We start from the raw sequence: 14286 nt of genomic DNA, 5'->3' as shown, positions 1-14286 counted from the left end.
AGATAGATAGATAGATAGATAGATAGATAGATAGATAGATAGATAGATAGATAGATAGATAGATAGATAGATAGATAGATAGATAGATAGATAGATAGATAGATAGATAGATAGATACTTTATTAATCCCAAGGGGAAATTCACATACTCCAGCAGCAGCTAAAATAAAATAAAATAAAATATGCAGGTAAAACAGACAATAACTAAAGTATTCACGGAAAGTATTCACAGCACATCACTTTTTCCACATTTTGTTATGTTACAGCCTTATTCCAAAATGGATTAAATTCATTTTTTTCCTCAGAATTCTACACACAACACCCCATAATGACAACGTGAAAAAAGTTTACTTGAGATTTTTGCAAATTTATTCAAAATAAAAAAAATGAAAAAGCACATGTACATAAGTATTCACAGCCTTTGCCGTGAAGCTAGAAAATGAGCTCAGGTGTGTCCTGTTTCCCCTGATCATCCTTGAGATGTTTCTGCAGCTTAATTGGAGTCCACCTGTGGTAAATTCAGTTGATTGGACATGACTTGAAAAGGCACACACCTGTCTATACAGTATAAGATCCCACAGTTGACAGTTCATGTCAGAGCACAAACCAAGCATGAAGTCAAAGGAATTGTCTGTAGACCTCCGAGACAGGATTGTCTCGAGGCACAAATCTGGGGAAGGTTACAGAAACATTTCTGCTGCTTTGAAGGTCCCAATGAGCACAGTGGCCTCCATCATCCGTAAGTGGAAGAAGTTCGAATCCACCAGGACTCTTCCTAGAGCTGGCCGGCCATCTAAACTGAGCGATCGGGGGAGAAGGGCCTTAGTCAGGGAGGGGACCAAGAACCCGATGGTCACTCTGTCAGAGCTCCAGAGGTCCTCTGTGGAGAGAGGAGAACCTTCCAGCAGGACAACCATCTCTGCAGCAATCCACCAATCAGGCCTGTATGGTAGAGTGGCCAGATGGAAGCCACTCCTTAGTAAAAGGCACATGGCAGCCCGCCTGGAGTTTGCCAAAAAGCACCTGAAGGACTCTCAGACCATGAGAAAGAAAATTCTCTGGTCTGATGAGACAAAGATGGAACTCTTTGGTGTGAATGCCAGGCGTCACGTTTGGAAGAAACCTGGCACCATCCCTACAGTGAAGCATGGTGGTGGCAGCATCATGCTGTGGGGATGTTTTTCAGCGGCAGGGACTGGGAGACTAGTCAGGATAAAGAGAAAGATGACTGCAGCAATGTACAGAGACATCCTGGATGAAAACCTGCTCCAGAGCGCTCTTGACCTCAGACTGGTGCCGACGGTTCATCTTTCAGCAGGACAACGACCTTAAGTACACAGCCAAGATATCAAAGGAGTGGCTTCAGGACAACTCTGTGAATGTCCTTGAGTGGCCCAGCCAGAGCCCAGACTTGAATCCGATTGAACATCTCTGGAGAGATCTTAAAATGGCTGTGCACTGACGCTTCCCATCCAACCTGATGGAGCTTGAGAGGTGCTACAAAGAGGAATGGGCGAAACTGGCCAAGGATAGGTGTGCCAAGCTTGTGGCATCATATTCAACAAGACTTGAGGCTGTAATTGCTGCCAAAGGTGCATCGACAAAGTATTGAGCAAAGGCTGTGAATACTTATGTACATGTGATTTCTCAGTTTTTTTTATTTTTAATAAATTTGCAAAAACCTCAAGTAAACTTTTTTCACGTTTTCATTATGGGGTGTTGTGTGCAGAATTCTGAGGAAAAAAGTGAATTTAATCCATTTTGGAATAAGGTGGTAACATAACAAAATGTGGAAAAAGTGATGTGCTGTGAATACTTTCTGGATGCACTGTAGATAGATAGATAGATAGATAGATAGATAGATAGATAGATAGATAGATAGATAGATAGATAGATAGATAGATAGATAGATAGATATTGTATAATCAACACTTGCATGTTACCTTTTTACCACATACATTTTATATTCTTTGGCTCCTTCACATTATACCACTTTACTTCAAAAAGCAGTATACATAATAATGCCGATTTCAGCATTCTTAATTAAGAAACCATCCTTGTAGGCAACAGGTTAAAAATGTTTAAGTTAACTGATTATAAGCTAGGTTTTTAGATACAGATTTAAGTACATTCTAAAGGATCAGAGTTTCTAGGATTATGTCTGCAAATAGATGGATTCATTTTAATTGAACGTTTACATGTTAAAATAAGCAGTTAAAAATCCACCATGCCAGTTCTAAATGTATAAAATATGCAACACATTCAAATGTGTTTGAAGCAATCGTTACTTGCCTTGCAAATATTCTTTTGTAAAATATAAACTGTTGTCTCTATTTAATTAACTTGCTCAGTAGGAGCAAAATTATTAAATAAGATGCTTACAGAATCAATATTGATGGTGTGTTCATTCCTTTCCCCAAATACGAGGTAAGGAGTTCATTAATTAAAATCAAATCAGTTAGGCACATTTGGTTCTCCAGCAGCATAACATTTAATCATGAACAGGGACACGTTTCAGCTTTTGATCTCATTTTCAAGGCTTTCCAATTTCTTTTAGCACACACTGGGGAACAGGCAAATTATCTGATTGAAGAGTTAAAATAAGCAGTTCTGACATTGGATGGTTAAAACTCCCCCATTTAATTACCAGGGTGGAGCCTTCTGATTAAGGAGTACAATATAATATGATTAGCTGTGTTTGTAAAAAAAATAAAAATAATAACAATTTATGAAGCCTCGTTTAACATAAGGCTGACTAATGCAAAGCAGCATGTCTTGTTAACTAATGAGCAAAGTTAGTCATGTAATTGCCCATTCTTTTCTAAAGTGCTCAGTATCAGATGACATTTAATGACAAGTTTAGACTGCAGCATCACTTCAAATGTATGGGATTTCCATTCAAAGGGCATGGAAGCATTCCTTTGTTCAAGGACCATTATATGATGATGAATGCTGTGCAATTTTAATATAATTGTCTAAACCTACTTTTCTTTTACTAGGAGTCCTCAACTTTAAAAACCTAAGGCTGAAGCAAAAAAAAAAAAAAAAAATATTTTAGATTTCTATGTTTAAACTTTAATGCTAAACTTTCTTTAGACAACATTGAATACATAAAGCTTAATAAAGAAAAGTTCTTTTTTCTTGTTATTTCTTTATTGTGTTCAACTTTGATAATACATTTGAGTGTTTAAAGTTGAAATTGTGCTAAATTTAAAATCTGCTTGAAGTTTAATATAAAAAAAGTAAAAATAATACAAAAATGTAATTGTTTTAGTGAGATTTTATATTTTGGTACAGAATTGTTTTCAGTCTCTTATTATTAAAATAATTGAATGCATTTTCTGATACATACTGATAAAAATCAATATTACAATGAATTACATTGTGAATGGGACTGAAATAGAGAAAACTAATTGGAAAACTCAGCAAACTTTGTGATTAAATATATATATATATATATATATATATATATATATATATATATAAATTAATGTTTATTTCTCCCTGACATTTAAAATTCTAAGCTCATCTAGCAAACCGGAAAATTGCACATTTCGTTCTTTGCTGATTTCCATTCCTGGTTGTCAACACAAAGCTATATTAAAGATTTTGTTTGTCATGCAGTGATTTTTTTCATCTGTATTTGAGAAATATGAGTAATTAAATATAAAGCAGTTCTTTTTATAGTTCTATTTTTAAATCATTAGAAAAATATAATAAAAAAAACAGGTTTCAAAAAAAGAAAAAGACTGTTATATAAAAATGGAAAACATCGCCCTCTACATTTGAATGATGAGAACTACAGTTAGTGTTGTTCAACTTTCCCCATCATTAAATTCATTTGCATACTGTGCTTTTAGAACAAATGGCTGGATAAAAACTATAGTGCCTTAAATGGTACTTAGATGTTTTCAAAGCATTTGTAAACAATTTAATTAATATATTGACTAAAGTAATAAACTCTCGTTAACAGGATCCACTTAATTTAATGACCAGTCAAATTAAACCTTTTTCTTTTGTTACCTCATTACGTGTTGCTGCTGGAGTAGGTGGCTGGGACTGGTAGGATTCCACAGTTGCATAATCATGTTCATTTGTGATGTATTCTTCAGTTTCCTCTACATTGTTGATCTGAACCAATAATTATTTAAAAAAAAAAAAACAAAAGTAAAAAACAAAATCAACTAAAGCAGAAAAGCAGTTATGCGTTGCAGCAGCTGAGGTTATTTGTCGTGGTCTACAGTTAACCAGTGGTGAATTCATCTAGTGGGGTTAGAAATTGTCTACTATCAGAGATCTTCTGGTCTGAACCACGAGAAGATCTTGATCATCTCGACTATCATTACCCCCTGATTGACTGATGATCTCGATGGTGCCGTTGCTTGGTAGCCTGGCATCCCTTTCTTCTTCTTAGTTGCTAATTTTTTGGAAGAGACCTTTAAGGGTTTTTTCTTAGTTTTAATTGGCTTTGCCGCTCTCTTCTTTTTGCTGAAGAAATTTGCTTTCTTTTTCTGTAAAATGTGGTGGAAGATGGAATGGAAACAAAAAATAGGGTTTAAAAGTGAAAGAATTTTGATGGAAAAGAAAGTTGCTGAAGGCTTGAATGAAAAACGAGAGAGACAGACAGTCAAGACAGAAAATGAGGTAGTAGCCCTTCTTCTACCTGCTCTAACCTGAAACAAAGACTGCAAGGTTTTCAGATATATTTTTAAAGCTTTGCTTATTGTTTGCTGCTGCCAGTTGAGATGTGTCACTTCGAGGGAATGGCAAACAAATCTGACCGACAGGTGACAGGGAATGGACCACACAGGAGGTTGACAGACGATGAATGACAGCCAAACACCACATGACAAACAGGCCTGGGTTTATTTTTACCTCTGGTTGAATTACAGCTTCTTCTGTTGGTGGGATCTCAGTTTCAGCTAATTCTCCTTCACCATATTCATAGTCGTACTCTAATAAGGCATCAGTCGTGTACTGGAGCGTAAGAGGAAAAAACCCAAGCAGGGTAATGTTAGTGTTAGTCAAGCTAAAGAAGCTGTATTAAATAATACAGTTCACAATGTTTACTATACAATTATGCCAAATATACCACAATGAGCAAGGTGGCATATTTCTGTCAGTTTTATTAAGAAACAAACATATGCAAGGAACATATGCACATACACTCTAACTAACTTTTCACATTTTTGATGCAGCTACTGCTTGATCATTTGAATCCAGAAGCCTTTGACTTCAAAAAAGTTTGCTACAACACTTAGAAGAAATGTGCATATTTTTCTTTACAAGGATTGCTTCCAAGCTAGTAAAAAGCTGCAAGTGTTAATGGTAAGGAGAAATCATACACACTAACCATGCAACATTTTAATACTAATGATGCATTTTGAATAAACAAGATCAGTTTGGTGTCTGGAAGTCCATTTGTCCCAGCCTACGCATCAACTGCGACACATTGCTAAAACATGATCATTATGCAAAGTATCATCCTATATTTTATTGTTGGCTGATAAAACATATGCATGCCAAGTAGATTTATATTTCTTCTACCATTTCTTTAATATATTTTATTGTCATTGTAGCTTGTAGGTACCATATGTGCACTGGTTAAAATAACCCATGGCCAGACTGTCATCCAGGCCCCCACTTTAAGTCCAGTGGCAGAAGGCTACTGGTAAAGAACCAGCTGGAACCTCCTGTTCCCACTTTTCCAAAATCTATGACTTGAGGATTGGACTTCTTTAACCATTCATTGGAACAAAGGTAACCTTGGGTACCCAGTGATGATGATGATCCTGCAGTGGAAAGGTTTGGATACCAGAGGACCATAAGCTCATATCCAGCCTTAAGTTTTAATTGCCACTTTGCTAGAGTGTATGTCATGTACATTGGTGGAGCTACATTTGTGGGGCCCTGAAGCTTGTACTGTTAGGGGGTGCCCCTTCACAACCAGCTACAAGGTCTGGGCAACCACAACCACTGTTCATAAAAACAATAGGCTTAGGCTAATCTAACTTTATTTCACCTTTACTACTTATCTTGTTTTTCTAAATATAACTTTTATTTTTTGAGTATAGTCTTAAAAATAATGGTTCTTTAATGGCGCTTTATGGTTCTTTTCTGTGGTTCCTTGTACAACTATTGCATGACAAAGCACCATTTCATTCTGGAAATAGTTATTTGCATATGAACTTGATTGTTTGTGCTTTGAAAAACTTCCTAATATGTAGAAAAAAATGTAATCTTTAGTATTGTAGGCTGCAGGACGCTGACAGATTAAGAAAACCTGAAATCAGCCTGTGTTACTGCATGCTGCAAGAGTCCTCTTAACATCATGGCCCATTAGTGTTTCACACCACTGAAGAACCACTTTAGAATCTTTATCTTTAAGAGTGTAGGGGTGATTAAAATATTGCATCTTTATGACTAGTGTCGCACGCGACTGACGTTCATGCCCAGCCGGGACGCCCCTGCACTGTGTCTTCAGGGGGAGCAGCCCTGGACGGTGCAATACCTCCCCCTGGACGCTAGATGGCCGCCCCCCTGGAGGTGATTGGAGAGGAGCTTCGTGCCCCCATAGGGCTCCACAGGAGTTGGAGTTGGATACAGCCCTGTTGGGTCCCGCAGGCACCACCAGGGGGTGCTGTAGCTGGGACTCCTGCGGCCCTGTGGGCCACGTATGCACCACACCCGGAAGTGCAGCCGGGACAAGCCAATCAAGCACCTGGAGCACTTCCGGGTGAATTATAAAAGGGGCCAGCAACCACCACTCAGGAGCCAGAATTGGGAGGAAGAGGACGAGGTTGCCTGGGAGGAGTGGTGGTGCCAAGGTGGAGGACTGTGTGTTTTGATTAAGTGCTTGGGACTGTGTATTGCCTGTGGGGTTCACGGTGAAGACGTGCCCCACAGGTGAAGAAAAATAAAGATCCTTGTGCTTTTACACGTGCCTCAGTGTGAGTCTGTGTCAGGTCGGGCGCAATATAGCGCCTTTAACCACACCACTTTATTGAAGACAATTTTTGTCTGGAGTGCGATCACACTGAAAAGGCGATCACAATGCTAACGTCATTCCTGCCAGCATTCTTATCGCCTTTTCAATGGTTCCCCTTTTTTGTTATGACGCATCATCTACTGCTTGTATCTACCAAAGAAAATATTTTTATTACCTTTTAATTTTTACCGTATTTTAATTCTACATAGGTACAACTGTTATTATTTATTGTAATAGTAGTATATGTACATTTTAAGGTTTTATAAAATTATTTGTGTAAATAAAACATTACTGAAATGTCCTTTACAATGACATGCATGCAACAAAATATACTTTAATTTTTCTGATGACGGCTAGCCTAAGATAAATAATTTTGATAGAAAATGTAATTTTTGTCATAAATGTCAACAGTGTTTTAAATTATTTGTAATTATTTTATATTTAATACATTTAGAATGAGGGCGGCACGGTGGCACAGTGGTAGCACTGCTGCCTCGCAATAAGGAGACCCGAGTTTGCTTCCCAGGTCCTCCCTGCATGGAGTTTATATGTTTTCCCCGTGTCTGCATGGATTTCCTCATGTGGGTTTCTTCCGGGTACTCTGGTTTTCTCCCATAGTCCAAAGACATGCAGGTTAGGTGCATTGGCAATCCTAAATTGTCTCTAATGTGTGCTTGGTGTGTGTGTGCGTGTGTGTGTGTGTGTGTGTGTGTGCAACCTGCGGTGGGCTGGCGCCCTGCCCGGGGTTTGTTTCCTGCCTTGCGCCCTGTGTTGGCTGGGATTCGCTCCAGCAGACCCCCGTGACCCTGTAGTTAGGATATACCGGGCTGGATAATGGATGGATGGACATTTAGAATGAAATATCCTCATTTTGAGTGTTTTTTTTTTGTTTACGGCTAGCCTACTTGAAACTTTTTTGTCCTTTTAATTTCAGAATGATTGATAAACTTAATCTAGCAGTATTAGTAAGTTATAATAGGGCATGTCATGTATTGTTTATGATTGCAAATTGCTGCAAAGCTTTAAATATTGTATATTTTAAAAAACAGAATATACAAAACCAAAAATAGTAAGACTGAATCCGAATGAATATTCAGTGTTATAAAAGAAGCAGTTTAATAGTAGAAATAGATCTTGTATTTGGTCAGGACCAAAATCTGTGGTTATTTTGTATTTTTCAGACACATCAACATTTAATGATCGATATTATGAACATAATATATCATTCTCAGATGGTCTTAATCCACTTCAGGGTCACAGACAATCAGAGTTTATCTCGGACAGAATCATATGCAAAGTTAGAATCAACCAATGATAGAGAACCAGGGCTAATACTGTGAACTGTTCCAAGTGTATTTTATGGCATTTACTACTTCATATATAGCCAGAGTACAAGATAACCCCGGCTGTTTGGTACATATAGCATACATATACTGGGGCAGCACGGAGGGGTAGGGGTAAGTGCTATGCAGCCTTATTGATCCAACAAACCATATTGGCATGCAGCACCCTGTTGTTGTCTATGTGACACCTACACATTCTCCCTGTGGCTGCTTGGCTTTTCTTACCACATGCCAATAGAAATGCTAGTTAGGTTGATTCACAATTCTGAATTGGACCTGTGTGAGTATAAGTGTGGGTGTGTGCATGAGTGTGCCCTAGATGGACTAGCACTACCTGGCACACTGTACTACTAGGATAGACTCCAAATAGGATTAAGTGGATTACAGAATGTTAAATTATGCAATATATATACAGTATATATATATATATATATATATATATATATATATATATATATATATATATATATATATATATATATTTAGGCAGCTGAAAATTATGTGCTATAAAATAATGCAAGTATAAGTGTGCTTGATAACATTTGTCTACTCAACATGTAAAATTGAGGAAAAACAATCAAAGAATTAAAGAGTTTGGCTGCTAAAATTCCAGTCATGATGTTCAGATCACTGTTGCCAATGTAAATCTTTTGCAGCTGACAAACAGTAAAAGACTTACAGAAGCATGTTGACTGCAGTCAGTTGGTGGATTCTGCTATCAATGCATTTATCAAAGCAGTGAGAATGTCAGTCTTAATACTACTGGACAACTATTAAAACTCTCAAGAAGCTGATAAGTTGGCCGCCTTCCATAAGCCACAGAATTGTTGCATGGAAGAAAACAGAATGGAAGCAGACAGCATTATATTACTGTTTAAATGAAACCAGAACTTTTCTTCTATATATGTGTGTGTGCATGTGTAAATGAAATTTAGGATTTAAGATAAACACAGGAAGAAAAAAAAACTCATGAAGCTGACATGCTGATCTCATTAATATCTTAAAATGCAAGCAAAGGATCCACCAATGTAGAAGAATTACTTTTTAGGCTGATGCAGCTGCTAAACGCAAGTAAATGCAAGACATTTATTCAAGCAAAAAAATTAATATGAACACATTACATACAATGTTTTAACTAAATGATTTTGTGTAATACGAAACAGGAAAACAGGATATACTGATAATGGAGATGTTGTCTTGTCTCTCTCCTTCCCTCTCTTATATTCTCCCACTCTGTTTATTTTAAATTTACATTACTATCAAATGAAAACAAACTTTTTCTGTTAAAGGGTAACAGCTTGAGGGATTGGTTGAGCTATGTTTTTTTTCTCAAAAATGTAACTAAATAAAAGCAGCAAGGAGTACAATGACTTTAGTGACTCTTTTCTAGGCGACTGGTATGCTGGCTGTGCAGACCTACTACAGAGTGCACTTCTAGGGTTTCACCCCTGTGCCATATTCCTTCTGGAAAAGACATTAGCTGAATAAATTATGGGTAACAAAAAAATCAGGCCTGTCAAAAATGGCAAAAAACTTTCCATTGTGATCTCATCAGTTATTTCATCTTGAAGAAAATACATTTACTGGAAAAATGTAAATGGAAACTGGTGATTTCAAGGCCAAATATAATAATAACATTATTAAAAAATCTTGTTCATCTCCATCTTTTAAACTGAACTGCTTTGAAAACATATTTTTGCCGTCATCAAATGACTAAGGAGTGAGATGTATTTTCAGTTACCTTCTGTATATGAACGTTGACCTAATATATTTAACTTTGTATAATTCAGGGTTTCTTGGACCCTGAGCCTCTCCTTACAACACTGGATGCAAAGTAGCAGCCAATTGTTATGTTCCTAAAGCAGGGCTAACAACACAAATCTAAATATAACAAACATAAATGCAGATTTTTAGTGATACCTGCTGACTGTTGAATGTGTGATTATTTGTGTTGTTTGTTTATTTTTCTGTCACCTCCTTTTCACAATATCTCCATCCAGACTTTCTGAGATACTCTATGATGTGACCAATTCGACCACGTGCCAGCCTCGGGAACATATCTTACATCCTCTTAGAAAGCAAACAAGAGAACTATGATTTAGATCGTTTTGTTTTCTAGAATTTGCTTGAACATTCCGGTTGATTTTGCGACAGGGGCAGGGCCCTCCTCACTCACAAGCAGCCTCGGCGCGTATCTTACATCTGCTTAGCTAGCGAATGAGAGAACTACTTAACGGGTTTAGATTGGACTTTTTTCTAGAATTTACTTGAACATTCTGGTTGATTTTGCAACTTCTCTCATTACGCTAAGAATCATAGTTCACTTGCAGGAGTGATATATTTGTGCTAACCCGAGACAGAGGCTGTGGGCCGAGGGGAGGAGGAAGCATGACATCAGAAGTGGGGAGTCGGTCTACCTCTGCATTTTGGAGTGTGCCTTGCCTCTGCTTCTCTAGCGATAACTTTTTGCTTGTTGATTTTTAAATTTTGTCCTGTTTCACTACCCCGCGGGTGGAGCCACGGGGGACGGCTAGTATACTATATATTGCACAATACTCTATATAGTATATACTTTATACTGTATATATCTATATATAGAATCCAACGTCTCTCTGTCTGTATGCCTGTCCGCTTTTCACAAGAGAACTACTTAACGAATTTAGATTGTGTTTTTTTCTATAATTTGTTTCAACTTTTTGGTTGATTTTGTGACTTCTCTCATTGCACTAAGCATCATAGTTACCCAAATATTTGCACGAATCCTAGAGAGAAGCTGCAGGCCGAGGAGAGGGGGGCAGGGTCCACCTCACTCGAGTGCCAGCCTCCATTCGAGTTGCTCTACCTACCGCCACATGTTGGAGTGTACCTTGCCTCCGCTTAACTAGCAATACCTGTTTGTTCAACAGACATTATCACCTACAGATTGTTAAGGAGTAACATTTGATGTCTTTGAGAGAGAGATCAGAGCTACTTGTGTTTTAGAGGGTAGTTGCTGATTGCCAGAGATATCATGGCCATGTGCTTTTCTCCCCATGCAGGGGACGCTCTCCCGTCAGAGCTGAACACAATCAGATACAGTGCCAATGTTTGACATTGGAGCGTACCTACCTTCCACTTGGGCAGAATTATATTTTTTTTAAATGTTTTACTGATTTTAAAAGTTTGTCCTGTTTCACCACTACGTGGATGGAGCCACAGGGGACAGCTAATATAGAATATACTAATTTTCCGTAAGCTAGAAAATATTTTTCCCTTTAAAAATAAAGTTCAGATATTAGGATATAGCTTGGATGTACACGCACATGAAATAACACACTCCTCATAATAAAGAAAATCCAAGATGGAGAAATGATGATGTCATCATCCCATTCTCATATTGCAAAAAATAAACAAAAACAAAATATATTTATAAATAAATTGTGACGCCACTTAATGAGACTCTACTTTGGACAACATCAGTTAATCTTCAGGGATATGAAGACATTTTTGGTGTACACGTCTATCAGTTTGGGCTCACATGGTAATTGTTGGGTGCATGTGCTTGCCTCTTTATCTAAACGTTCATCAACTAAACTGTTAGTGCATAATTCTGCCAGATTATGCAAAGCTTTCACATGACAAACGTTCTGTTCACATCATATCCATATCAATGGTACAGTATTAATAAAAAACTTTCACTTAAAATAATCTAATTCATGGTTTAAGCATCTGGAGCTCAACTAGCCCCCCTTCCCAACTGAAAAAAGCCATTCATTATGCCTGCAAGCTGTGGAAGGAGCAAGTAAATGGGGGAGAGTTTCATGGCAAAACATGTGTTTGTTAAGCAAACACATGTGGCTGGAACTCACTTTTTCATGTAATGTATGTATTTAAACATCACAGAAAAGTAGCAACAGGTGGTGTGAGAAATGTCATACTGTTAGGAAACAAAAGCTGAATTAGTCCTCCAGAAAAATCCACTGATTCAAAAACTTTTCTTGTGGTATTCTGCACAATACATGCAGCTCTTGAGTGTGGCATGGAGTCTGGGCCTGTTGCCTGAAGCACATCGTAAAATGACTATGAAGTAAAGGAAGGAAAAGTAGAGATCCTGGATTACTGAAGAGTGTGTCAGCTGCACGATCCCCGTCAAAGTCACATTAGCTGCTGCTTATTATTTATTCTGCTTCAATTTCACTTTAATTTAAAAAAAAAAGTTATATATGCAGTAATACATACAGTATATATATACAGACAGAGTGAGAGAGAAGAAAGACAGCATTGGACAGAAAGGTACACAGTAAATAATATGCAAAGACTGCACTTTCTCACCTCAAATGAAAAAATAGCTATTGGCAAGGTAACTATTTCAAAGGACCCACGACTGACTATCTATCTATCTATCTATCTATCTATCTATCTATCTATCTATCTATCTATCTATCTATCTATCTATCTATCTATCTATCTATCTATCTATCTATCTATCTATCTATCTATCTATCTATCTATCTGTCATCATTGTGTTTGTATAATATCATAAGACACACAGTTTAACAATTTAAACTAAGCATCTATCTATCATCATATTCATTATGAACTATGATTACCATCAATCCATTGTCTTTTTTATAATTCTGTCTTTCTTGTCAAAATTAATGTTATTTTCCTCATGCTACCAAACAGACTCCTTAAAAGCAGAGCAGTGCATTATTAATAATGTCTTCTTATTTTAAGTCACCAGTCCTGTAAAAAAAAGTTTCTTGCATGCAGCAGCCAGACGTCTGTAACTCACCTCCTCTTCCGCATGTGGTTCTTGAGCCTGGGGAGTATCGGAATGAGGCGTGTCACAGTCTGGACTGTAGTGTTCACAGTAGTCTAATGCTGCTTTTGGATCTTCCACAATGAGCAGTTGTTGAATGTCACCCTGAAAATCAAAGACATGAGCAGAATTACGTTAAATTCAGTGGGAATTAATAAGTAAAAGGCATCTTAAACACTTCTCCAATCTGTTGCCAAAAAAATGAGTGTTTCCAATTAATAGAACCAAACTGAGGAAAATCATTTCTGAAAAAATCTTTCACTGTAAAAATAAATAAGTTATTCCTGGCACTGTGAAATTGGTTCAATGTGTCCCAACTTCATCAATATGGATTTGTCTACAATTAGCAAGCATCACAAATCCTACAGCAGTGTCTTAGCAGATCTGGGAACTATATAAGAGAAAAATGTTGCCATGAGAACATAGGGAATTTAGGTGAGAGAAGGTCAAATGCTCTGGGCTTCACCAGTTATGGTACAGGATTTCTAATCTGCACCTGCATGTATAGCAGCCAAAAGAACAGATGGAAACTTGCAGAATGATTTGAAAGGTTGTAACCCACTGGCCAGGATTGCTTAATTACACAATGATTACCTACACCACTGTTCTGTTTTCCTTTACCTTCAGACAGCCTACCTATGTCAATTCTTTGTTCGGTGTCCTAGATGTCTATAATTTGATTTTTCTAAAGCTTGCGAGACCATATCTTCAAATCAAAATGCAAATTAAGTTAAAATGATACTGCACATAATGTTTACCTTTGTCTTTAAATGTATTGTTTAATCATCATGATGGAAATGTGTCTCTGCAATTCACCAAAACTTTCCTCCAAAAAATAGTAGATAACTACTGCGATTACAGAAAGATTCTTTAGTCTTGTCATTGCAGGTACAGGGAAAATCAAAAATGTTTTGAACAGTATTTCTTGCACTGTTTGCAAGTTCATGTTATGTTTTATTACTATTGAGTATTATAAGAATCATTCACTTTCTGAACCCACTCTGAAGTCTAAATCACAAGAGCCTCTCCAGCATTAACTTACAGTCGTATGTCACGATGCTGCGCCTGTCTTACAAAAGGTAGTTAGGAGTTTCCAGCCATAGAACATTGCTTGTGGTACTGCATAATTTACCAACAACTGTCTCCTTGATATAT

General features: G+C 37.3%; 1 protein-coding gene across 4 annotated transcripts in view; it reads right to left on the bottom strand.

The window, feature by feature from the left end:
• col11a1a (collagen, type XI, alpha 1a) overlaps positions 1-14286 on the bottom strand; it is a 290480-nt gene that overhangs the window by 195028 nt on the left and 81166 nt on the right. For 2 of the 4 annotated variants that reach the window (XM_051933206.1, XM_051933207.1), the window contains exons 5-7: positions 13105-13236; positions 4346-4510; positions 4023-4130 (exon numbers count right to left, since the gene is read on the bottom strand). In XM_051933206.1, coding sequence (XP_051789166.1) covers positions 4023-4130; positions 4346-4510; positions 13105-13236 — 405 coding nt within the window. Of the gene's footprint in view, positions 1-4022; positions 4131-4345; positions 4511-4874; positions 4977-13104; positions 13237-14286 lie in introns of all 4 variants that reach the window. The other 2 variants (XM_028811103.2, XM_051933208.1) reach the window with 1 other exon arrangement.

This window comes from Erpetoichthys calabaricus, chromosome 10, assembly GCF_900747795.2.
Source record: "Erpetoichthys calabaricus chromosome 10, fErpCal1.3, whole genome shotgun sequence".
In the NCBI taxonomy this organism is placed as follows: Eukaryota; Metazoa; Chordata; class Cladistia; order Polypteriformes; family Polypteridae; genus Erpetoichthys; species Erpetoichthys calabaricus.
The sequence above is the reverse complement of the archived record's forward strand: the minus strand, read 5'-3'. Positions and strand labels throughout refer to the sequence as shown.